The sequence below is a fragment of the Mercenaria mercenaria genome, chromosome 8, assembly GCF_021730395.1.
Source record: "Mercenaria mercenaria strain notata chromosome 8, MADL_Memer_1, whole genome shotgun sequence".
In the NCBI taxonomy this organism is placed as follows: domain Eukaryota; kingdom Metazoa; phylum Mollusca; class Bivalvia; order Venerida; family Veneridae; genus Mercenaria; species Mercenaria mercenaria.
The window spans coordinates 56,078,312-56,105,441 of record NC_069368.1 but is presented as its reverse complement, the minus strand read 5'-3'; the positions used below and the strand labels follow the sequence as shown (position 1 = coordinate 56,105,441).

The 27,130-nt window shown below is 33.9% G+C and overlaps 1 protein-coding gene across 2 annotated transcripts; it reads left to right on the top strand.

The window, feature by feature from the left end:
• The first annotated feature begins 329 nt into the window (after positions 1-329).
• On the top strand, positions 330-20,770 carry LOC123566297 (uncharacterized). 2 transcript variants are annotated; one of them, XM_045360256.2, is made up of 15 exons: positions 330-368; positions 2,283-2,464; positions 2,895-3,012; positions 3,702-3,930; positions 6,052-6,181; positions 6,928-7,037; positions 8,685-8,769; positions 9,097-9,224; positions 9,943-10,114; positions 10,628-10,749; positions 11,550-11,792; positions 12,427-12,584; positions 13,099-13,620; positions 15,164-15,339; positions 16,089-20,770. In XM_045360256.2, exons 2-15 carry the CDS (start codon positions 2,315-2,317, stop codon positions 16,305-16,307), a joined length of 2,562 nt encoding a protein of 853 aa, XP_045216191.2. In that variant the 5' UTR covers positions 330-368; positions 2,283-2,314; the 3' UTR covers positions 16,308-20,770. The 2 variants fall into 2 exon arrangements, with proteins under 2 accessions (XP_045216191.2, XP_045216190.2); XM_045360255.2 differs by having other exon boundaries at positions 15,125-15,339.
• The last annotated feature ends 6,360 nt before the right edge of the window (positions 20,771-27,130 follow it).

The following is a 27,130-nucleotide window of genomic DNA, read 5'->3' as shown; positions in this document are numbered from 1 at the left end:
ATATCCGCATCGTATACACTAACAAAACACATACTACATGTGCATTTATCCTTTCTTTTGTGGTGGCGACTGCAACATGATCACTTGATTACTTAATAAAAATTGTACTTTTACATAACTGATTATGTGATGACAATGATTATTTAGTAATTTGACACAATCTAAAGACACTCATATTAGCTGATAGTATATTTGGAGTATGAAACACAACTTAAATGCGTGATAAATGTGTTTTCACACTATGTCCCAGGCGTGCATGTGGAAAATATATAGCACCTGTCCTGTACTACCACAGTATGGTATAGGTTTTTTCGTTTGCCTGACAATGCCAAAACGAGGTTGTAAACAATATGGCTGTCGAATGAGAAGTTTGTTTTGTGCTTTATTTCTTAAATGACTGAGGAACCGCTCTTATAGATTTATTTAGCCATATATTGTTGGTTAAATTATCTGCAAAGTTTAATATATAGATTTCATTACCATTCATATATCACGTAGATCTAATCCTCTGTTCTAATATTTACCGGTTGTTCTTCCGTTTGTTTCGTTCCAGTAGCTGTTCGAACCACTAAAATATGTCAGCTTTTTAGCAGCTGCATGTATATTAGTGAAAGTGGACGTTGTGCGAAAATGCAGTTTTTTTTGGGTGGGGGGTGGGGGGGAGTTTGAGATCATGTAATGGGGTGATTCATCCCTCTTAGTCCTTTTACTCGCCTGTTGGCTAGCCTTACTCATTTGGATGGCTTAGTAAGTTAGTTTATACAAGTAGAGAATTTATTTTAGCTTGATTGTGATGAAAGCTTAAAGCTTATTTGAACCAATCTCGAGTCCGCTTCCTGGAAAAACCAGTGTTGTTGTCATTTGATAGGTTGTGGTTGTGACCCTAGTGGGGCTCGAACCCACAACCCCCAGGTTGAGCGGCCGGCTTATTTTATGATCTTAAATTTTGTAGTTGCCATCCCTTTGACAGGACTGTGGCAGTCAAAAACTGCCGTGCTATTCCTAAACATCCTACTATTTAGACATGGCGTACAGGGCTCTACAACAAGAAATTGCAATTGTGCAAATGGATTTTTAATATGTCACCAAAATTAAGATGATTGTGTCTAGGAGAATGAAATAACGCCGGATCTGTACTTTTAAAATCTAGAATCTGCATTCTAGAGGTACAGATCCATACCTCTAGACAGTACTGTTAGGGTTATAATGTAGAGGTTACCTAACAGACCTCATTTTCCCTGATATTTTTGGTTATTTACATAAACTTTGTTGAAAATAAAATATCAAATAAAATATAATCAGTATTCACCTAAAACGTGAGTCTAAAAGGCCCGGTTTACAGATGCCAGCTTATATGTTCTTCTGAAACGTAAATAATCAAGGACTTCCAAAGAATTTACTGTTCTATGCCGATTCATTTATTTTATTAAAGATTAATGAGTGTATCAAATTCCTGTTCAAATGAATTAAAAGCTAAATTGTTACAAACAAATTTTATGACATGACAAGGCATATGCACCTATTTATGTCATTATTTAATAATAATAATAATCAGCACAGAACAATTTGTTTTATAATCAATTAACAGACACGAGTAAAAGGGACATTTTGCAAAATCTTCAGTATGTCTCGTATAATGATTATCAAATGTGAGGGAAACATAAATACTCTTAAATATCATTTTATCAATATCATTTTAGCTAGGAAATGGTTTGTCACCAAGTAATTTAACAATTTTTCTAATTCATTTTGTGCCTGGTCAATTCCTCATGATATATCAAAGTCTGGTGACTACCTCGGTTATTTACATTTTGAAAAAATACCTTGACAATCTGGTAAATGCTGGTATCTGTTAACCATTTAGATTCAAGTGGTGAATATTAGGAAAATAGTATTTGATATTTCATTGTCAACAAAATGTAATCTGATGTAAGTAACCCTAAATTTATATCTTGGAAAAGGAGGTCTGTACCCCTGGACAACCCCTATCAGGCTTGTCCCCTATCAGGCTTGTCTAGAGGTACGGATCCATAACTCTAGAATCAGATTCTAGAGGTACGGACCTGTATCCCTAGATACTTTCTTCTAAAATAAGCTCTTTTATTTTGAAACCAGAATGAAAATATATTATGTATTGTTTAGAAGGTAATACAGTTTTAAAACGGTAAGCTTCTTAGCTACATAAAAGAGCTTTAATTAACATACCTTTTAACATAATATTAATTATATGTTTTATAAGTGATTTTTTCATATTTATTTTCCTACATATTTTTCTTTCTTAGGCAGTATATGAGCTGTAAAAAGGCACTGAAATATGGCTAGAAGTGTACCATGGAGAAGAACTTGCAATGATCTTGTGTTCTGGCGACAGACCCAGGCTCAGAATGCTACCATTTATATACTACGGGAAACAGGGCCAACAGGTTTCCTACTCAAGGAAGAGGGTGAAACTAAGCCTTGCAAGGTTTTTAAATTTTTAGTATTAAATTTTTTCTTTAAATATTTCACACGGCATAGCTGTAAAAATCCTGCAAGCCATTTTGATATATTTTTTCATGGCTGGCAAGTCTACTGATCATAACAAATATGCCATCTATAGTTCATAGAATGTGAATGACAAAGCTGACCACAGCTTTGGAAGAAATGTCTAGCTTGATCCTCCTGTAGTGTCAGTATTGGTAAATTTAAGTCAGATACATTATTATATAATGCAACATACTTCCAACTTTCTTATAAATCTGTCTCAAGAGGCAGAGAGGCCCTTGTTTCAAGAATAAAATACAATAAAACTAAATACAATGGCAGTTTTACTTTCAGAAGTTTCCATTTCTTTAAGGTTTTACTTTTACATGTATTTAATTATATTTAGTCTCAGGTATTCCATCTTATTTCAGGCATTTCTTGGAGACCCTCACAGCTGTACATGTACACAGTTTATGAAAGATCGAGATCTATGTAAACACATATGTTGGTTGTTACTAAAGAAATTCCGTGTGCCACAAAACAACCCAAGTATGTTTCTCATACATTTTTTTTTTGCTTTATCAGATTTATGCAAAAGTGCTGATCAGAATTTCTACACAATGTTTATTTGTAATTTACATGAATGACAGTGATAAGACTATGGTTTAGGATTATATTATCAAAACACAGAAATATTTGATAAATAAACAACATCAGATCTAGAAATAAAGATAAACAGTTACTGAAAACTATGTTCCACCTAGTTATGTGAAAGTTTAGCAATGGGACATTATTGCAAATGCATCAAAACGCAGATATGTAACAGTTCTATGAAAATGGTGAGTTTTTAAAGGCGCTGAACTGCCTGAAAGTGTGGCCGCTTTATGCAGTCCTCTTTTCTTAATTCTATGTATAAATCAGTAAAGTGACAATTGTTTTATAGAGTAATATACATGTTCAACATGCTTATCAATTTTCATGCGAAACTGCCCTTTCTTTCTAATTGATTTGGTGTTGATTGAAGTTTTTCTCAAAGTGTACGGCTAAGTGTTAATTCTTCTCTGTAACAAACAGATTCACTTACTGGCAATCGTTTTTGAGTTCAAAATCACAAAGGAACATTCATCCTTCAGTGTCACACAAACTTAGGCATTTGATACATTTTTGAAATTCTAGCAGTAATAGTGGCCCATGTATAGTCTCTAAGTGAATGTGACCAGGAATGACTTGCATTTCAGTGTCTTGGCAGAAAGGTTTGGTAGAGCGAGAGATCAATGAAATTCTACGTGGCATTACACAACAGATGCGTAAAAAGGTTCCAACAGCCGTGGCACGATGGAGACGCCCAATGTCATCAGACAGTGATGCAAGGGAGGTAATCCCTCAACGTGACATTGCAGATGATGATGTTTGTCCAATTTGTCAAGATGAGTTGTTAGCTAAACGGCTCCCAGTTACATATTGCAAGTAAGTTGACTTGTAAACAAAACCGCTCTCAGTTACATATTGCAAGTAAGTTGACTTGTTAACTGAACAGCTCCCAGTTACATATTGCAAGTAAGTTGACTTGTTAACTGAACAGCTCCCAGATACATATTGCAAGTAAGTTGACTTGTTAACTGAACAGCTCCCAGATACATATTGCAAGTAAGTTGACTTGTTAACTGAACAGCTCCCAGATACATATTGCAAGTAAGTTGACTTGTTAGCTCCCAGATACATATTGCAAGTAAGTTGACTTGTTAACTGAACAGCTCCCAGATACATATTGCAAGTAAGTTGAGTTGTTAACTGAACAGCTCCCAGATACATATTGCAAGTAAGTTGAGTTGTTAACTGAACAGCTCCCAGATACATATTGCAAGTAAGTTGAGTTGTTAACTGAACAACTCCCAGATACATATTGCAAGTAAGTTGAGTTGATACAAGCTGTTGAACAACTCTCAGTTACATGTTTCAAGTAAGTCTAGTTGCTAACTAAATGGTTCTCAGTTGCAAATAAGTTGAGTTGATACAAGTGGCCTAAACTGCTTTCAGTTACATATTGCTATAGTAAGACTGAAAGCTAAATGGCCCCTGATTATATATTGCAATTAAGTAAAGCTGTTAACTAAAGGACTCCCAGTTACATATTGCCAGCAAGTAAATGCTCCTGTTTGTGTTTGCAAGTAATTTGAACAAAAAATCAGTTTGGCCAATCACCTGAGGAAAACCCTGTATTCTAATGTTAAAATGGGCAGCCATATAAACTGGAATCCACGTGAAAAGAACTTAGTCCTTGATTTGCTTTTGTTCCACTTTCAATGGAAGTTATCCTACAAATAAAACAACTCTGCTGTAGATACTAGCCCCTTATTTAAGCACTAAAATTACAACCTCGTGATTGTTTTTTTGAAATTGTTAACAGAAACAAAATAATTTTCTGTGAGTTTATACTGATTTCATGAAAAGATCAGTTATAATAATACAAATAGGTATTAAATATCTGGCTGACAGCAAGCTGCATTTTTTGTTATACCGAATGCATATTTGAGCTTCTATGATGTGATTAATTAAGGTCTTTTTGAAAAGATGAAACATTGTCCTTCTTTTACTGTACTGGTTTGGAACCATTTTCCAGACAGGACCATTTTCCGGACACATGTAATATCCGCTTTACTTCGTTGTTATTCATGTAATTGTTTCATCTAGATCATTTAGATGTTTGTTCTTCATGTCTACAACAAACCACTTTATTATAAGGCTGTATAATGTTTTGGTGTTTGATGATAACTCACCTGCGTTTACAAAACAACTTTCTGTCTTAACTGGGCATGGAGATAGCATTGCGCATGCGCAGTAGTTCACACTTGCCGAGGTATCAAGTGGGGAAGAAATAATTAAACTACATAATGATTGCCTGCTGATAACATGTTCTACTTTTAATTTCACGGTAAAAGTTACGTAAGATGCTGGGCTGTCGATTTTTGCACTAATTTTATTCTATATCTGTTGGAATTATCAAGAATTCGTGTCAGACGAAATTCGAGTTTTTTATAGTCAACCTCAGTTTGCTTTCATAGCTGCTATTGAACATCGAGTTATGTTGCATGTGCAATTGAATTCTGAAGAGGTGAATGATAAAGAAATGTGTAGAAATAGTTTAATTACTTATTTTGATATCAAATTAACAGCAAAACACCGTCAAAATATTTGTCCGGCTACTGGTTTACCTGATGGGGAAAATAACTTCTTTTAGTGGCCCCATTTGAGGCCCAATGGAACCCATATTTTAAGTCACAAATCGATGCTGATTACAACATTGGATGCAGAAGGAGCTGAAGTTTGTGCAGTGTGGGCTTCATTTATGTCAAATATTTTTTTAGGGAGTTATGGTGCCGAAATATGAAAATGTGTCCGGAAAATTGTTCCTAACCAGTATAGCAAATTGAATGTAAAAAATACCAACACGTTATGACAGTAGAAATTTTAAACAATTTATGAATGAATTAGCTGCTCCATTACCACAACTGCAAATTGCACTGTACCCAGTGAATATTACACAGAGTTACACAGAATCTCATTGTATCTACCTGGAAACTTTTACAGGTTTGGTTGTGGGAACAGTATACATATAAAGTGTATGAAAGTCTGGGCGGAACATCAGAAGTCACAGGGAGAAACTACTGTCAAGTGCCCATTTTGTAGAGAAGATTTTGGACCTTTTGAAATGTTGAAGGTAACTTAGAAATGATTTAACTGATTTCTTGTAACAGGGCTACTTAACTTTGTTATTTCTGTGATGTGAAAAGCATTGTCTGTGTTGATGCACTTTGGAAGAAAGAAAAAAATTTAATGTTACAAAAAAAAATGACTTTCATTGACTGGAAGAGTCCAGATTTTCAACTCACAGGTGAAGTATTCAAAGCTGTATTCCTTTTGTCAGCAAGCAGAAGTCAAACTATCATTATTAATTGCTGGGTATAAGGACAGAAAGTACTACCTGACTGTCTGTACAGGCAGAGAAACAGTTACTTAAGCAGGTAATTTTCTGTCATTAATCTCAGCAGTGTATTGTACATTTTACATTTTTATTTTCTGCAACAGAACTTTGACAAAAACAAATGGTTAGAAATATATGGTCCTTACTCATATATTCTACACATTACATTTGTGGTATATCTTGAATATCATACACATGGATAGAACGACTGACCTTCCAGTATGAAACACTTCTTCACCATGTGCCAAATTTGACTCCTTGGCAGTAAGGGACAAGTGATTCAGACAGCAATCTTAATCATTTTCTTATTGAGATCTCACTATATGCATGCAGTTACAGGTTTGTATGAATAATTGTTTACTTATACTGCAAAGGCTATGTGTGATATGTACCTATAGAGAAAACTAACAGGGTTTTAAGTATATAATACTAATATGAATATTAGAGAACATGTCTTAGAAAAATGTAAACTATTTCTTCAGTATGAGAACCGTAATGCGGAGGGTGCCAGCCAGGGAGGCCGTATGGACAGACATCTAGGTGTAACCTGTCAGAGCTGCAGGGTATCCCCAGTGGAAGGAAAATGCTATAGGTAATACCAAATTAATGTTGTGTCGTAAAAAATATATATACATTCTATTAGGGATACTGGGATCCCAAAATCTGGAAACATGAAGGAAATCTCTACATATAATAAAAATCTTTTGAAATACAATTATCCAATAAATTAATTGATAAACATGGTTTTGAAATGTGAAAGTAGAATTTACAAGTGTCCTATAATATAAAGAAAGCTAAATTTTATAGTCTCCAGAATGTTGTCACATCAGAAGCTTATTCAAATGTATTTAAAATCTAAAACTTACTACTCTTTGAGATATTGTTCCAGACATGAAATCCCATAAAATCTGTAAATTTATACTTGTACAGGCAATTTATGTCTGTAATATATCTATTATATGGCTTTATAGGATGTGCACATGTGAGGCTTCTATCTTAATAAACAAAAAAATCAAGGATGACATATATTTGAATCAAACAATAACAGGATGAAAACATTTCAACATGTTATTTCCTACTGTTACAAACCAGTGTTATGTTCTGTCACTCACTTACGGACATTAGACTAATATGTGATGTTTTATGTGAGGTTTCTTCAAAATATGAGCCGCGCCATGAGAAAACCAACATGGTGGCTTTGTGACCAGCATGGATCCAGACCAGCCAGCGCATCTGCACAGTCTGATCAGGATCCATGCTGTTCGCTATCAGTTTCTCTAATTGCAAAAGGCTTTGAAAGCAAACAGCATGGATCCTGACCAGACTGCGCAGATGCGCAGGCTGGTCGCAAAGCCACTATGTTGGTTTTCTCATGGCGCGGCTCATATATTAGCTTCTGCATGAGAATTGACGAGGTAATACTACTACTACCTTTATTTCCTCCAATAGTGAAGAGCAGAACATTACAAGAACTTTTTTCAAACATGACATATTAAAAAAAAATACAATTACATATTATATCCTTATCTAATACTATAGTAACGTAAACATCTATTCACAGGCATTACAAAAGTCTCAGATGCTCTTTGGCAGTGAACATTTTTCTAACAAGACACAACAGTTAAATATTATGTATGCATACAGAAGTTATAATAAAAAATGAAATAATAACGGTGTGGAATTGAGCATTAAAAATGAATGCCGATCATAGTTACACATGGTTAGTGATATAAATGGAAGTGAGGACAATATTGAGAATCTTGCTATGTGCAGAAACAGTGGCTCAGTTACACCATAATACACATCTAGAGCCCTCTAACGTAACAGAGCGAGCAACATTTTTAAGAACTTGTACCACAGCAACTTATAACATGTATATTCTTACACTTTTAAGAATTGCATCATCAAAGTTTCAGGTCATGAATCAACTTTATCCATGTCTCAAAATTAAATAACCTGGTTCCGTGAAATAAATTCAAAGCGTAATTGACCTCCAGAAATATGTAGGATTTTCCACCAAAAGTTACGCTGTAACTTACTGTTTGTGTGCTTTTACAGTGTACGATAATGAAAATATATTTTTATCACATTAGTTAATGCAGGTTCAGTCAAAGATGTAAAAGGTCCACAAATAATGCCCTTTTTTGACAAAAATACTTAACACCCCAAAATTTGAACGCTTTGAAAAGCTTATTTTGCAGAACTTTTAACCATTAGCAGTTCTATTTTATGTTTTCAGATGCAGTTCATGTGCAGATTTCCACCTGTGTCAGTCGTGTTTCAACACTCCTATACACACACAGCATGCCTTTGAATACAGACATGTAAGATATGTTATTTGAAACTTAAAAACAAAATTTCTTTGTAAATATACCAAACAAAGATACAAACTTTCGAATATTGTAGTAGATAAAATGTCATAAACCTTATATGAGCCAGGATTTAAATTAGTCTTTAGAGTAACATTTCAATGTGTTCTTTAAGTCCATAATAAAGGATTAGATTTAGATTTAACTATTTAATGTGCAGGTAATCTTATGACTTTTAATTAAGACTCATAAATGCAAAAATTCAGACACTAGAAACTATCAAGATTAGAATTTGTTTCAAAATCTTGTGCATATGTCCATATATGTAATTGTGTAATGCAGAAACGTAATCAGCGTTGGAGGGCGGCAGGAAGAGCGTATGGAGCTGTATTACCTCAAGCAGTGGTAGATGATCTAGTGAACAGGGAAATATCAGATAATGATTATGATCTGCTCATGCAGCTGGACAGGTAAACATGCTACAGTTGATCCTGACATTATGATCTGCTCATGCAGCTGGACAGGTAAACATGCTTCAGTTGAACCTGACTTAGCAGCCACCTGTAATAACCAGCCAGTCAGCTTACTTCTCAAATTGACTTTTTGTTTTAATTTCCACTTGTCTTAAGAAAACCGCCTAAATTAAGCAGCCAAATGCTTTGGGGCTTTGGTTTAGCTGCTTAGTACAGGTTTTAATGTAATATTGTTTGTTAGTGTTGGTTAGTTCCATGTCTTTGACAGTGTGATAAGGCTTTCTTTACACTAAAGCATCTCTTTACTGTCATGTGGTCATCAAAGCTAAATCTTTCTTCTAATAGATGCTATAGCATCATTGTTGTTATTTCATTCTGTGAACCAGTTTGATTCAAGACAGGTTATCTGATTAAATTCATTTATTGTTTATATTCACCTCTACCAGGACATACTGCTTTTAACTTCTGCTCCAAAAAATGTTGTCCAAAAAGATTGGTGTTATTAATATGCTGATAGGAAAGCATTTATACATTTTGAATATCTTGTAAAAAGAGAGATACAGTTACAGTTGTTGTAGTAAATAGTACCTGAAATAATAGTGAATAGTACAATGTAGTTTGAGTCAAATTTAGCAATCTGTAAATCCAGTTATATATAATATGGTAAACAGTGACATTTCTTGAGTAGTTTTGAATATAAACTTTATTGATTCAGTAACAATGCAGCTACAGGGAGTGATATACCTGAAGAAGTTATCCAGACATTCCCTCTTGAGAAAGTAAGGCAGAATGGTCCCTTGCTTCAACCAGGTGTTCAGTGTAGAATCTGTTTACATGGGTACCAGCTTGGCCAGTTTGTTAGAAGACTTCCTAGATGTAAACACAAGGTAATACATAAAATTATCCGTTCAGTTACAATGGAATCAGAAACGTCAATATTTTTCCATATTGACGTCTGAATTTCATATCGGGTGTGTGACGTCATTGCATTTTTTTTTTCATTTATGCCAGTATTGTCAGTTTTTTCAGGCTATTGAACTTATTCAGAATATTTATATAACATTAATATGTGTACATGTTTTTGTAATGATGAGTTTATGCAGATCTTTTCCACCTGGTCCTTATATATGAACCGCGCCATGAGAAAACCAGCATAGTGCGTTTGCAACCAGCATGGATCCAGACCAGCCTGCGCATCCATGCAGTCTGGTCAGGATCCATGCTGTTCGATTTCAAAGCCTATTGCAATTAGAGAAACCGTTAGCGAACAGCATGGATCCTGACCAGACTGCACAGATGCGCAGGCTGGTCTAGATCCATGCTGGTCGCAGATGCACTATGTTGGTTTTCTCATGGCGCGGCTCAATTATACTCACATACTCTTGTGGTATATATTTCAGTTTCACAGAGATTGTATAGACCCCTGGTTGTTACATTCCCGGCCTACCTGCCCTATTGATGGTCTGGTAGTGTGGGACAGGATAACAGCCCAACTTGATGAGGAAGACAATAACAGAAATAGGTTAGTATAGCAGTCCTTGTCATATCTTAGCTTTGTAATTATTCAGAGACATACATTTAACCTTTACCCTGCTTAATTTCTAAAATGGACTGGTCTATCATTCAGTTTGGGCAGTACCATTTATTATTTGAAGGGGTGTTCCCTGAAAATTTACTGACTGAATAGCGAACAGTGCAGACCATGATCAGCCTGCAGGCTGATCTTGGGTCTACACTGGGCAAAGACAGAATCACTTGCTAAAGGTTAAAGCTGAGAGAGGGAGATTTTGTTACAGGTATTACATACTAGTAGACAAATTCATGAACAAAATGCTTAAAGCTGATGTCTGAAATTATGAGTGTGGTATAAAATGGATAATTTTTGCTGTTAAATCAAATTTTTACTACATGTAGAGATATTCTCTAATTTTTTAAAGACTACAGGTATATTGTCACAAATAATTCACCCTTAATTAACAGTTGCTAGTAAATGCAGGTATTTCCTAGAATTTGAGCAATTTTGCATACACTTTGAGGTGTGTCTCTTTACAATTTACATTAAAGTATTAAAACTGTATGGACTTGAAAAATAGCGGTCTTGTTGTTTGCTACTTTAAGTTATTTTTCAATAATTTTTTGATGCATGTATCATCTTTTGTTTGATTTTTGAACCAAGCATTGTGGTAATTGAAATATGCAGTTAGATTACAAGTAAGACTTGAACCTGGGTCCAAGAGTACTCATCTGACTCTGCTCTGGTAGAATTGCATAGAGCCTCCTAAGATTGTTTTATGGGGTGACTTTTGTCATTTTTGCTTTCAGAGCAAAGAAAAGACAGAGCAGTTCAGATACCACTGTGCAGCCCAATGGTATTGTTAATTTAGAAATTCCTGGAGTTGGCATTGCTGCACGAGCACCAGAAGCCAATGAAAGTAATTCCAGAACCAGGGTTTCAGGTAGGCCGCCACTTAGGCGACCTCGTGACAGGGTAGACAGGGAAGCAGAGAGAGTACTTGGCTCCATACAGAATAACTTTGGTGTCAGTGGAACAGCTGTATCAGAAAGGTCAGTCATTCTACAGTATTATTGTAGCTTAACCGAAGCAAATTGGGGTGTTTTTTTTTGTTTTCTGAGTAGTGTTAAAACATTTTTTTGATTAATTTTCAATATGCCATATCAAAGCAGTTTGTAAGCTTTGAAATCTCCATAGTAATTATATAATCTAGCCACTAGACTGATAATAAATATCTTCTACATTTTTCCCCTTTTTTGTCTAATTCAATTTCATAGAGACAAAAGACAGTCTATTTTAGAGATTTTGAGGAATGATGTTAAATGATATTGGACATAGAATATAGACTGGCTCAGTTCACCACATTCAATTATAAAAATGTAAAAAGATATATCATAGTCTAGGAGTCTAGTAATTATACCTCTTTTCTTCTAAACTACTTGAAACAACATTAAAATTTTATCTCCCTACAAATATTCAATTAATTCCACATTTGGAAAATGATCATTTAATTTAGATTTTGTAGTTGTGTTATTAAACTGATATGGATTTTCTTAACAGCATAATTTATATCACGTATCCATTCCTCAACATACCTCGTAACTAATACTGTCCAAGTGAGCAATATGCAGTAGGCTGATAAGTTCATCTTTGTCCTGTTTATAAACCTATATTATATACTTGCAGTGAAAACAATTTAGAAACCAGTGTACGACTACCTGGAGGTCGGTTGTTAAATCGTGCAGGTCATCAGAGGGCAGCTATGAGTGACCGGTTAGCAGGAATTAATGAAAGGTCAAACCCAGCTGATGATCATTATATGTCTATACAATCTTCACAAATAGGTATAAGCCTGCAGAGAGTATTATATCCTTTTATGAAAGTTTATGAAATTTAAATGAAAATGTTAAAAAAATTTCCATTGTCAAAAGCTCTTCTTTTGATGCAATTTACTTTATTAAATGCTCATTCAACTTTTTACACAGTAATAACACTGATAACCTTCATATCTGCAACAAAAATACTCTGAGTGCTTGGTATGAGTGCTTGTCTACATATTTGTGTATTGTCCAATTTGCGGTATAAAGCAATTGTCTAAAAGGTGAACATAAATGAGACAGGACTTTGTTTTCGATCATTACCGTATTCAGACTTCAATAATACTGCCAATAATTAATTGAATTGCACACTTCAAGTTAGAAATAAAATTTAAGAATAGTACCTTATTCTAGTATTTGAGTTATAATGATATTCTACATAATTCAGGATCACCCCTTGAATGAATGCTGTCTGTTTGGTCAATATTGCAAGTAAAATACTTCATGTACTAGTTGTTGGGAATTTATTGTCATATTTCAGAACGAGAAAATATAGACCCTCTAGATCAAGTTGTAGCTGCAAACAATGAACACTGCCATGCTGATCCACACAGTCAAGGTCACAACACAGGTGCACAAGGTCAAAGTTCAAATCATATACTTCAAGAGAGACAATTCAACCATGGTTCTATCTTTTCAAACGATGTACAAAATTCACCAGATGTCACTGCCGCTCTTTTATCGAATATGGAAAGATTGTCACCATGTCGAGAAATGCCTAACGTGTTTGCAGACGCTGCATCCCAACAATTGATCCTCGACTCAGTGAGGTCTGAGGATGCTGGGAGAAATCCTGAAAGTCAAAGGTCAAGGTCACTTGGTGGAGCAGTAGCTGATATTCCACCTGAGCAAAGACTGTTTGCTGATTCAGGTACAGGATCCAGCTCACATATAGTTTTTGATTCCTCACAAAATGTGCCCAGGGGCAGTAACTCTGGTCAACCTAGCTTGAAACAGCGTAGACAGCAACAGCTTGTCTCGAGTGCACCTGCTTCCAATCCAGGTACTAGTATTGATATAAACAGATGATTGTGAAAATTATTTCATTTAGTTTAAACATACAATGTATTTTATTTCTAAATCAACACCAATCAGAATTTTACAAGTATACATATATTACACAAATACGAAAGGGTTTGGAAAACTTACCATATATAGTTCCTCTCTTTCATTTCATTGTAGAAGTTCCTACTAAGGACAGTGTAATAATAAAATTATTCACTTTTATATTTATTGTATATTTCATGATGTTGAATGATTCCATACACAGTCATAATCATCAATATCAATAATGAGATTCTCTGTACATACCTGTAATATGCTGCTTGTCTTTGGTTTAGAGCTTCTAACTTTCTGTTAACTTCCTGACATTAGTTAGATTAGATAATTCTACATTCTGACATTAGATAATCCCACAGTAGTGATGTTATGCTAACTTAAGATAGTTCCACAGAACTGAAGTTAAAATCAGTGGGCAACCTTAACCACATCACTATGACTCATGTGTAACTTATACATGACTTCATAAAAGGGAGCCTTTGCAGACATTGGAATTCCCTTTTTTTCACATAATTTTATGTTGATAATAAATCTGCAACTACTAACCTAGCCCTTCTTTTGTGTTAAAAATTCTGATGAAGATTTAAGTCAGATTTATGTCATGTTCTTTTGAAAACATTTTATGTCTTTGACATAAAATTTTGTGATTTTGACAAAAACAACATTTTTATTTGGCCATAAATTCATAGTTTTCAAATTTTTTGATGGATTGGTTGAAAAACTTGTGTATTCATTGGTGTTAATTTCATGGATTGAAACAACCACAGATTTCAGAAAAAATAAATCCTCTATATTAATGAATGTTGTGTGTAGCTTTTATTGTCAGGATTATGGATGATTATGTTTATACATGATTTTGTCAGTGTAATGACATACTTTGCTGTATATTTTGAAATTTGATTTTGTTTTTAGTAAGTTGTCGCATCTTTTTTTATTACACCTTATTCTTTTATCTCCTGTTGTTTTGTACATATAATGTAGCATGTTTACTGTTGTAGAAAAGGTTTTCAGGTACTTTATTCACCTTCTGTACATGTAACAATGTTTGCATACACTCACCTTGCATGACAAGATAATTTAAACCCCTGCTTAGTTCCCTTGTATGTGACCTTTCTTTGCATGCTGGACTGAACATGTGATAACACTCCTTAAACTTCCTTAATTATAGTAGTCAAAGTACTTTTATTTAACTCAGATAAAATTAGACATTTTGATATTAAACTATTTAAACTGGAAACTAATTGCTCATATTAAGAAAATTTCAGTTGGCAAGATATTGGTGCACGTTTTAAAACTATGAAAAATAAGATTCTGCAAACATTTGCTTTATATAAAATATTTTCGAAAAAGAGCAGATATCACATGTTTGGTCGTGTTCTACATAACCTTACCTTTTTGTTTTCACTAACATTTTTTTTGCTTTTGTTTCCGTTCCTCCCTTCACCTAGTCGCTGGATTTTCATACCATTTTCCACTCTTGTCATCAGAACGAGGTAGAGCTGCTCAGAGGGGCTGGTCACAAAACAACAGCATGGCTCGTAACCGTAGCAGCAGCAGAGATAGGGGGCGTGATAACAGCAGAGAAAGAGGTGGACATGGTACAAGGCCATTGGGTACAGGTCCAATACCTAAAGAGGGAGAGAATCTGCTGGAAAGGCTTACAGTAAGTGAATAACATAAAGATTAATGTTGTTTCAATAACAACCATTCATCACTTTTACTAGGATCATATCTGTTTCCTTCTTGATGGATTTTGAAGTATTTTGTAAAAAGTGATACTGCAGGTTAAATTTGACTCCCAGAAACTTCAAAGTAACAAATTTTCAGGTTGCCATAACTTTGCTCATTGTAAATTTATACTGAGGAATTGCTGCTGAGCTGTCTGTAGGTTCAGAATGAATATTCATGCAAAGAAGGTCATATGTCAAGTTTCCAGTGACCTGGAGAATTCTGTAACCAAACTGACTATGGTTCAGTGCTTACGAAACAGCAGATTTTGAAAATAGAGATGGATAACAGGCAGTCTAGTTTTGGATTTAATTATGAAAAGAATTGGAACCACTGCCTTACCCTTGCGTGATCATAAGAGGCGACTAACAGGGTTTTAACACTAAGTCTTGGTTTTGCTGTAACTCTGTGATTCCAGCAGGTATGCAAATTTTGATTCCATACCTCATGTTTTTATTTCGATGTAAATGCGATGTGAAACCAAAATTTGTAGTCCTGTTTGGCGCCATATAACCTATACTGTGTTGGTGCGCCGTAAAACACAAATAAATAAATAAATTTGAAGTTAATTTGTCCTATTGTACAAGACTGCTTGTTTTTGAAAATTCCATGTTTTAGCATTTGAATATAAACACAACACATTTCTTTCATTTCATTCATTCAGATTTATGATATTAATTGCAGCTTTTCACAGACTTATACCTAGGAAACAGTCCCAGGTCACATCCCCCAGTGTCTGGTAACATAACAGCCACTGGCCTGCCACCAAGACCCATGCGTAGACACCTAGATAACCATGCTGCTGCGAGACAGAGGCGCTTCGAGAATGATAGACGTAGAAATAACTTCAGTCTGGAAGGAAATGCTTGTTCTGATATAACACTTAGAGATCTTCTTGGTTAGAAAAAACTCGGATGTTAGTGTTGAAGGCAAAACACAGATGATAAAACTGCTTGTTCAAATTAACAGGAACACTAAATGATCAAACAAATAGCTCTGTATCATTATTTCTAAACAAAAAGGCTAAATATAAATTTTTCAAAAGGGAAAAATGTTTAAAAAAGTCAGTACCAGTACTTTAAACTTTGTATGTATTGTAATACAAACGTTAATATAGAAAAAAGGCAGATTGCAGTTTGTTTTAAGATGGCCATGATTGAATGATTAGGTAATTTTATGTGGTTTGTATTTAGAATAAAACTATATTTTTTATTAAGATGTTATACATTTATCTGAGTCAGTGACATATTAGGTTGGTTTGTCAAACTTTGAAACTAGTCTTTACTTGAGAATTAGCTCAGTGACATGCAGCAGATCAGTAGACAGTATATCTATGGCACTGTCCTAGTATCCTGTGACTGTAATATTACAAAGTTTTAGGAGAAACAAAGTAAGTTTCAGAATTTGAAATGAAAGTGATTTTTATGCCCCCAAAGGAAGGCATATTAGTTTTCAACTGTCCGTCTGTTAGTTCGTTCGTTAGTTAGTTAGTTCGTCACAATGTTAACTTTTTGCATGAAGGCACTTTACTCGCGAACCACTGCACCCAGGACCTTCAAACTTCACATGCTGATAGTACTTATTGAGTACACAACCCCTGCTGACTTTGGGGTCACCAGGTCAAGGTCACCAGGTCAAAGGTCAAGGCGCTGCGGGGGCATTTGTCACCATTAGTGACAGCTCTTGTTTTATGAAATTCTTAAAAGGCAAAACAGAATTTTCAGTTTATTTTTCTGTTAAGATTGACAAAATATCCTAAATTATTTAAAAAATGGAATGTCTTTTAAACAAAAACAAACGTCAAATATTGGTTAAAATCGGGCTTAGAATTATTGTTGCAATTCTATTTCGCGTAAGTTTCTGAAACTGCACATTAGGCTTTAAAGCAAGAAATATCTTGTATCAAAATTATATGTTTTATAAATTTTGAATTTTGCAGCATTTGAAATGGTTATTTGTTTCAGTAATTTTTCCAGAGATGCAGCAAAGTACATTACATTCCCAGCCCTCTAAAAATTGTTTTCATGCCAAAATGCAGTTACAGGTTTTTAGAGCAGAGCAATGTACATTTTATAAAATGCTGACATGTTTTATTTCTTTATAATTAGCTAGAGTACCTGTACTTAATACTTGTATTGTTTCTTAACATTTAGCCTGCTGGCAGCAAGTGATTCTGCCTTTGCGACTAGTGAAGACCAAGATGTGCAGGCTGATCATGGTCTGCACTGGTCGCTTTTCAGTCAATAAATTTTCAGTGAACACCCCTTTAATTAATAAATGGTATTGCCCAAATTGAATGATGAACCAGTCATTTTAGAAATTTAGCAGACAGTGATGCCAATATGTACATAAACAGAAAGTATTGTAGTTTGGTGTTTTTAGTTTATTCAGGTTTCAGATGACTCCCATTAGAATTTAACAGTGTAGGTGATAATCTAGACACTAAAGTATGTGTCCTTGTAGTGTACTTATAAATATAGTAGTTTCTGGCCTATTGTTAAAATCAGTCTACAATATTTGATGATTAGTTCAACATTGAGGTAATTAATTTGACCTTGAGATGACCAGTTCAACCTTGAATTGATAAATTTCACCTTGAGGTGATCAGTTTGACCTTGAGGTGATCAATTTGACCTTGAAGGGATCAGTTTGATATTGAAGGGATCAATTTCACCTTGAGGTGATCAGTCTGACCTTGAAGGGATTAATTTGAACTTAAGGTGATCAGTTTGACCTTGAGGTGATCAGTTTGACCTTGAAGGGATCAATTTGAACTTAAGGTGATCAATTTGACCTTGAGGTGATCAGTTTGATATTGAGGTTATCAGTTTGACCTTGAGGTGATCAGTTCGACCTGGAGGTGATCAGTTTGACCTTGAAGGGATCAATTTGAACTTAAGGTGATCAATTTGACCTTGAGATGAATCATTTGACCTTGAGTATAAGTATATAAGTAGTTCTGATACCATTTTGATTTCTTTGTTGACCAGTATTGTTAAGTGTATAGTATTTTATAATTTTATCAAATCTGCTGTACTGTGATATGTATCTTTTGTGATATATAGGTTTGTTATATTTTTAATGGGAACCAGGGATGTCTGTGTGAGGTATTAGCCATGTGTTCAAACAAAGAAAATACTTCAAATAAAAAAGATAAAATATATGCATGTATTTTTGTGAAATGCTTAGATTCAGTGTCAGTCATCAATATATGTTTGTGTAAATTTGTTTTGTAATGTGTACACTGTAGATGAGATCATATTTGTGGTTGTTATTTTATGCTAATATTCATGAACTGTGTGACTTATAATGTTACCTACAGCATAGCTATTAAGGTGTACTTTGTCTTAAAATGCAAACATTTTTGAATAGGACAATTTTTGTCCAAGACAGTAACTGGATCTTGTTTTGCAAAATTTCAGCAACTTGATGAAAAATGATGTAAAGTGTACTCTTTTTCAAAATTCATTATTATGTTGCAATATAATAAACTTGTTTGTTGTGTTTTTAAAGTAAAGGTAATGTGACAAGGTTCTACCACAAATAACAATATTGAGACTAGTTTATGTACTTTCTAGAAAGTCGTATCTTTAGTGGTAAACAATTCTTAGTCTTGAGTCGTACTTGTTTGCGTTGATTCCTTTAAAAATGTCGTAAAAGTGATGATATAGAATTAGCAAAACTTTATTTCTTACTTATTTGCTCAACTACTTCTCCGCATTGTTTATATTGCATTATCTATTACATTTATGTTTCGTAGGGTGTAGTCATTTGAAATCTGTGTCGGACATCAGTTCTTCGAATAGTTGAGCGCACCAATTTGGCATTTTTCAACATTGTTTAGGCCATACAAATCATTATATAATAAGTGAGCCTTGCCCTTTGCTCTGTAATGTGAGTAAAATGCGAAAGAAGGTTTAAACATGCCATATCGTCACAAATGGCACACCCAATATGAAATTTTAATCTCAGTATTGAAATATTTTAAGGTAAGGTAATATATTTCAGGTTCGTTTGCATCTTAACAGATTTTGTTGATACCTATGTAATGATAAATGGTATTGTGGTATAGTTTGAATTCATTTAATTTAATGATGGTTCCTGCCAAAATGTTTATTTCCATGAGAATTTTACTGCCTCATTGAAATTAAATTTTCTGCATTGACTCAACCACAAAATTGGCAAAAATCATCCCCCATGTAAATTAATGATTTCGCAATATTGCACTGCAGAAAGTTCCTGCTGAAAGGTGGAAAAAGTGAAAAAAGATGCTGATTTAAGATGTTGTCTTTTCTTCACTGGTGAAAGTAAACAAACTGCATGTTCTTATAGACAGACAGACCTTCCTTAGAAATATTTGTAGGACATATTTTCAGGATAATGTTGCTCAGAAAGCATGTGTGTTATTTATGTAATGTAATGTAGGATAGGCCGATTTCCTAAAATTGGTTTTCTTTTAGTTTCCAATGTAAATATTAATTTCAAGTTATCCTGGGAAATTTGTGCATTAAAGTTTTTACACCAAAGTCTCTGTATAGTGGGTATATCAGTATTTCATGCTGTGATATTTATTTCAATTGTTGAATTTTATACTTTTGTTGAATGATAAACTTGTAATGAAGATAATTAGACAAATCCACGAGATATTCTAGAATTGCTACTGCCAAAACTAATTTCTAGAAATAGATAACTAATTTCTGTAATAACTATTTTGTGTCATAAAATGGAATCAGCAACAGAAATTATCAAGAGCTTTATTTTGTTATTTTTTTGTAACAGTAGTAACAATTATATTTGCTGCAATATCTTAAGAAAACATTTGAACAATTTTACAAATGATTGTTGTCTGTATGTTAGATTAAGATCTTCTCATGTTTTGGAATCTGTTATATACAGCCAATGTTATTTTTTTAAAGTATTAATTCAAATATATATGTGATACCGATTTTATGAGTCTATTAAATTGTTGCTTTTTTGCTGTCATATTTATGTACTGCAGTTTGTATGCAGGTAGGTCAGTTAGAATGTCTGTAGATTTTAGAGAGATTTCAATAATCCATTTTAAACACAAGTCTACATTACCATTATTTTTTTCAAAGCAAATATATTTAGTTTACATGCTTTTGCTGAGTTTTAAATTTTTAATCAGTATTTTTTGATGATAGGAAAATTGTTTCCCACAATTCCCCCTACTACATCAAAATAAAAGAAACAGCATGTTTTTTGTCAAGAATAAATTATGTAACTGTAGAATTAGTATACTGTGCTCAAGATATCTGTATGTCTATAGATTTATTAACTAACCTACAACATTTGCATTAGATGCGGGTACAGTTTCAGTGTGAGATGCAGAATTAAAAAAATAGTTCAAATGGTCTTCTGTTATTAAATTTACCCTGTACATGTTCATTATCATTGAAACAAGTCCCAAATTTTCGTACCAAGTTTGCGGAATATGAACCATGTTTTCACGTCTGTGACTTACAAGAGTTGTACAGTGTGTTCTTCATATCTACTAGAACTTTCCCATTAGCTGAGCAAATTGTCTACAGACTGAAAATTTTTTAAAAATCGTGTGGCTTCCTACAGATTGCGCAAGGCCTTGGTGCAGTTACGAAGATTTTTTTTTTGAAACTTCGCAAGTGCAATTTATACAGCCCCGACCAGAGGACTGCCAAATTTCATTTATATGGCTATTTTAGGAACTGCTTTACAGAACTGTCTGGCAAAGAGCGTTCTGATTTTATTATGTTTCATGCCATTCCTGTAACCAATCCTTTGTTCCTACGTTATCCGAATGTTTATTTGTGTGTTCCTTTATTTTGCTTTGAGCATAACGCTTATTGCCAAAATAAGTGCAAGCTGGCTTGCTTCATGCAACTACGGTAAAAATTAGACGCTTATGTAAGAGGAATACAAAAAAACAGGTGTAACATGCTCATTTTTGTCACTTCAACACACCAAAGGCGTATAATTATTATAACAATAGCTTTGAGGGTTTTCTTTGTCGTTTTTAGATTGAAAAGAAACATATGTTATGTCTATGTTGTAACTGAATCTGGAAATACGATTACCAGTAAATAGTATTTACCAGCAGATACGATTTTGATGAGAAATTTAGTCAAATGGCCAAGCTCCCGTTCCTAGTTGTATAATATATATCTCCCAGCAATGATTTTTATCAACAACAACAACAACAAACTTTATTAGCAATATCGACATAACATGTCTTTGGCTAATGAACAGATAAAACTATAATAAATAACTAGATCTACATGCACATGAGTAAACATTACAATTATATGTATAATAAAAGAAATTCATATCAATGGTCTTAACTATAACGTTTCTGCCCTTAATTTATATGACTCGTTGATAAATTTACAAATATTTATTACAGTTTTTCTTTTTCTTGACCTCATTAATCTGTTGAATTTTTGCATAGTAGGCCATGAAAGATGTGGTATGTATTTTGATCGAATATTGGAATATTTGCAGCAAGTCATCACAAAATGATATTCTGATTCTACGACATTATGAATACAATTTCTACAAATTCTATTAGCTCTATCGGTACCAACATATCTTCCTGTTTCTATAGCCAGGCTGTGTGCTGAAAGACGAAAACATGTAAGCAACTTTCTAAGACAGTCATTTTCTACAATATCAAGATAAGGCTCATATCTAAATTCGATTTTGAATTCTGAATAATAATCAAGTTTTGCCATATTGTTGATATCAAAGTGCCAGTTTTGCTTAAATTGGTCTCGGAGACGATTCTGTAACATAGGAAAATAATTTATATTTTCATTAAATGTTGTTCCACAAATTGCTATAACCTAAGTCATTCAATAATGATTTCACATGTTTAGCCCAATTTAAACATCTTGGGGAGTCAATATTATTACACTGCATAATAAAAACATGGTACATAAGTGAATTTTTATTATTCATCAGTTTCATCCAGTACTTCAAAACACTTTCCTTACACAGTATAGACAAAGAATATCTTCCTAATTCACCAAGAACAGCCATATTAGGAGTTTGGGGTTTAACCCCAAGTATTTTTTTGCAAAATTTCAAGTGAACCCTATCTATAGATTTGGTATCATATACACCCCATATCTCTGAGCAGTAGAATAAAATTGGTTCAACCATGCGATCAAATAATAAAAGCTTAGTTTTCAGATCAAATTTAAGTCTAGAAAAGATTGAATATAAACCATTTATTGCTTTGAGGGACTGGTCGGACAAAGATTTAATTGCCTCCGCCATTGATCCATTACTACTAAACTTTACCCCGAGGTAACAAAAAGAGTCTACGATTTCTAACGGTTCATTATTAATACACCATTGGTAATTTTCTACTTTTCTTCGTTTTCTAAAAATACATATTTTGTTTTATTAATATAATTGATCTTTAGTCCCCATTTAACGGAATATACATATAAACTATCTAATTGAGCTTGGAGGCTTTGTTTGTTCGTAGTAAAAAGGACCATGTCGTCTGCAAATAACAACATATAGATACATTAAATCAGTTTCAGTCAGGGAATTAAAATCAAGGTTTGATGTTACATCGTTAACGAAAAGAATAAAAAGTATCGGCGAGAGTGGTTCCCCTTGTTTCAAGCCAAGCGACACCTCGAAAAAATCAGACATATTTGAGAAAACCTTAATACAGGCTGATACATGTTCATAAACTGATGTTAACATTTTAATCATTTTACTACTCACGCCAATGTCAAGTAGTTTATACCACAATATTTCTCTGTCGATAGTATCAAAGGCCTTTTCATAATCTATAAAAGCACAATATAGTGTTTCATTGGCTGACAAAAGTTTCTGAATAATACTGTGGAGGATGAATACACAGTCAGAAGTACTTCTATTATTACGAAATCCAAACTGTACATCACTGAATATAGATTGACTCTCACACCAGTTATTTAGTCTGCCACGTAAAATAAGAGAAAAAATCTTTGCCATTGTACTTATAAGGGATATGCCTCTATAATTACTAGGGTCAGACTTGTCACCTTTTTTATGTATTGGCACAATAATACCTTTTGTCCAACACAGTGGGTAAACACCATCATTAAATATCTTGTTAAAAATTGAATGTAAAAATGGAGTTATAAAACCTTTAGCATCAATAAAAAAGTCTGATATTATTAAATCACAACCGGGTGCCTTATTTCTCGACAAAGAAGAAATCGCTTTATTTATTTCACCCTCCTCTATAGGTTTATCTAGGCATTGTATTTCTACGAGATTACCCATATCATTAGATATATTAGGGATGAAATTACTCTCAACCTTCCTGTTAAGAATTTCAGAAAAATATGAAGCAAACTGGGCTGCATCAATTTGTGATGATTTTGCATTTTTCAAATTTCTGTATGTATTGACTTTGCTCCAAAATTGTTTTGGGGAATTTTTGCTCAAGTCGTAAAAATTTCTTTTTTCTTTCGAGAAATATTTAAATTTGGCTTTTCTTTTGGCGTCAGAAAAATGTTTTCTACTTTCTAAGAATGCAAACTTATTGACTAAAGAAGAGTCTAACTTGAATTTTCTCTTGGCATTAAAAAATCTTGCCTTAGCAGCTCTGCAGTTATCATCAAACCATTTACTTTTACGCTTAATTGTTTTTGGTCTAACTTTAAAAGTTTTTCCAAATACCTTATTTGCACATTCATATATGGTTTCAGTAAACGAAGTAATATTAGAGTCAAGGTCACCCACATCATTTACAATATTGTAAGTGATGTTTTCAAATACATCTCTGCTCCTCTCTAATACATTTGTTAATTGATCTTTAATGCTAGCGTCCCATACAATTTTAGTGCTTTGAACACATTTATTATCTAACGGTGTGCACAGGTTATTTTGACATATAATATCAAAAGATATAGGACAATGGTCAGAGTATTCATTCATATCTAAAATTGACATATTCGAAATATTCTCAAAATTGCGGTAATTGGTGATTAAATAATCCACTACACTAGAACCAGTTCTGTTCCTGTTTAAGCAGTGATACGTAAACTCTCCCGGCTCCAAACGCCCGTTAGCTATAACAAGTCCGTGCTCTTTACATAAATTAATCAATTTATGGCCAAATGAATTTACCCTTTCATCACTAGAATTTCTGCATTCGATTGTTAAACCTTCATTTTGCGGCAAATCTAAAAATCTATCAAGGTTAATATTTTCTATAAAGTCCCGCAAATTTCCCGTTCTACAGTTCAAATCACCTGTCAAAAACACCTCGCCTAGGGCACTATATCGCAAAATGTCATCACTTAACGAATCGAAAAAGTCATATTCATATATACACGAGTTTTCATTTCTATATACAGGCGATTCCTCCGGTGGAATGTAGCACGCGCAGCAATACAAGTCTTTTTCCTCATTTGATTGAATACATTTCAGTTTAAACCATAGTATACCGTTACGATTAACTTTTACTACTCAGTACTACTATTTAATGACTCTTTTATATAGACCACAATACCTCCGCTATGCCTTTTTGCTTTTTTATTCGTCTTTGGTCTCGGGCAATTAAAGCAGTCGTACCCTTTCAAATAAATATTTGTAACGTTAGAGTTCCATGTCTCGCTAAATATTAAGATGTCATACTTCGAAATAAAGCATAAAAATTCTTCGTCATTTAATTTACTCGCCAAGCCCTGTACATTCCATTGGAGGAAAGAAATTGTCTGTTCATTTTGTTCCTAGCCATCATTAGTGGAAGTGCTAGCTGAGTCCATGTTGCTGCGGTGATTTCCATTTAGATGCTGCTGACTGTAATTTTATCAATATCAAAATTAACTTTACTCAAAAATGAGTTTTCGATACATGCGAGTGGCGCAACCCATGATATGCAACAATATAGAATTTGTGATCTGTCTTCAAACCGTTATATGCTATAACAACGTATCCTGTTAATATATCCGCTGAACATTTGTATCTGCGTTTACAGAAATCATTCTAGGGCGACGCTTCCAAATTTCAAAAGAAGTGACATCATCAATTGTTTAATAGTATTCGTTTCATATATAGTTGTAACCAAACGCATCATGTAAAATGGAGAAGTTGAAAAATGCTGCCGCGGAAAACAGTGGCTGTTACATGCTTCACTTTAATTAACTGTGTGAAATCATAATAGTTATTCTTAGACACATTATATTGTTATTTTCAGTGTGTATTTCTAAATGCCGCGTTAAACGGTTGTGAAAACCTCGTAAACTGATGTTTATGACTTTCCGTATTGTTCCCATGGTTTACAATTTAATGGGATATCCAAATATTATTCTGAATATGTTTCGTAGATCCTTTACATTGTGCATTTCTGTATAATATGTATAATGTTTTTGAATGTTAAATTACGCCATGCTGTTGCATACGTTTTGACGTCGTTGTTATGACGTCATGTTCCACATGACGTCATCAACGTTATTGCTTGTAAACATTATACCCCTGATGAAGGCATTAAAAGCCGAAACTAGTTGGAAATATAGAGAATAATAGGTTAGTGCCGTAGATGAGAAAGTTTATCTGGCGAGGTGGAGGAGGTTATCGGGTGAGCCAAAGGCGAACCTGATAACGTCCGGAGCCAAGCCAGATAAACTTTCTCCATCTTAGGCACTAACCTATTATTCTATTTATCTTGTCATTACTTCATATTCCGATATTTGTCAATTTATTTTACAAAAATAAGTGTGCGACAATCGCTTTAATGACGTCATATTCGTAATGACGTCACTTATATAATGACGTGATTACCGGCAAAATCGCAATAACTTCTTCGTTTTTTAATAAAAACTCATTATTTGACCACTCATCTTCTTAGTTCGGACATTTCCAACACAATGATGATGGTTTCGTTGCAAAATTTCTTATGACAACAATATCGATCATAAGGTCACATGATCAATTGACCGTATATCACTGGTCACATGATCAACTGACGGTATATCAAGAAAGATATACGGCACCCTGATATCGGGTCGAAAATACTGCAAGTGACAGGATAAAAATTAAAAACCAGTTTGAAGTTGTTCTTCCATTTTCAATTGTAGAATATGTTTTTCATAAGACTTTTTCAAGAACATTTGTAAAAGATATTTGATAAATGGACACAGGGTTCGAGACTGGATTTTCATAGGCCAGCTGGTCAGATTTTGAAAATCGTCTTTGACTGTTTATTTGAAAATGTGCAATATATTCAAATATTGTTCTTTGATAAACTACTGTTATGCTTATTACATTATATGCATCTGATTGTATATACCGCTTGTCCAGTTATTCATAAAGCGCAAACGCTGCGCGGCAACAATATCTGTTGCTTATTTGAATTTATATGGTAAATAGGGTACGGTAAGATCAATATATTATATAAGTATTCACTCCATGACATGATCTTTTAAGTATTTGTTCCAGGAGAAAGAAATCTTCAAAGATCATTCGACTTGTCAACAGGGATAGTTAAAGTCGCCTCCTCACTTAACTTTGTCGATGAAGCCGAAGTCGCCTACTGACTCGACTTGGTCGATAGCGATAAGTCCTTATTCGAAATGCTCGATAGGTACAGGTGAAGTCGTCTCCTCACCCATCTAGCTGAAGCCGCCTCCTCCGCAGCTCAAGATTACACATGGTTACTAAATAAGTAATTTACACAAACCATGTGTTATGCATTTGATGTAAGAAATCTTATTTTATCA

What these genes read in the sequence shown, in the direction of transcription:
- LOC123566297 (XM_045360255.2), top strand. Translation starts at nt 2,315, where the DNA reads ATGGCTAGAAGTGTACCATGGAGAAGAACTTGCAATGATCTTGTGTTC. An exon ending in ATGCCTTTGAATACAGACAT is followed by an intron (nt 8,770 to 9,096) that starts GTAAGATATGTT and finishes TGTGTAATGCAG; the next exon opens with AAACGTAATCAGCGTTGGAG. An exon ending in GGAACAGCTGTATCAGAAAG is followed by an intron (nt 11,793 to 12,426) that starts GTCAGTCATTCT and finishes ATATACTTGCAG; the next exon opens with TGAAAACAATTTAGAAACCA.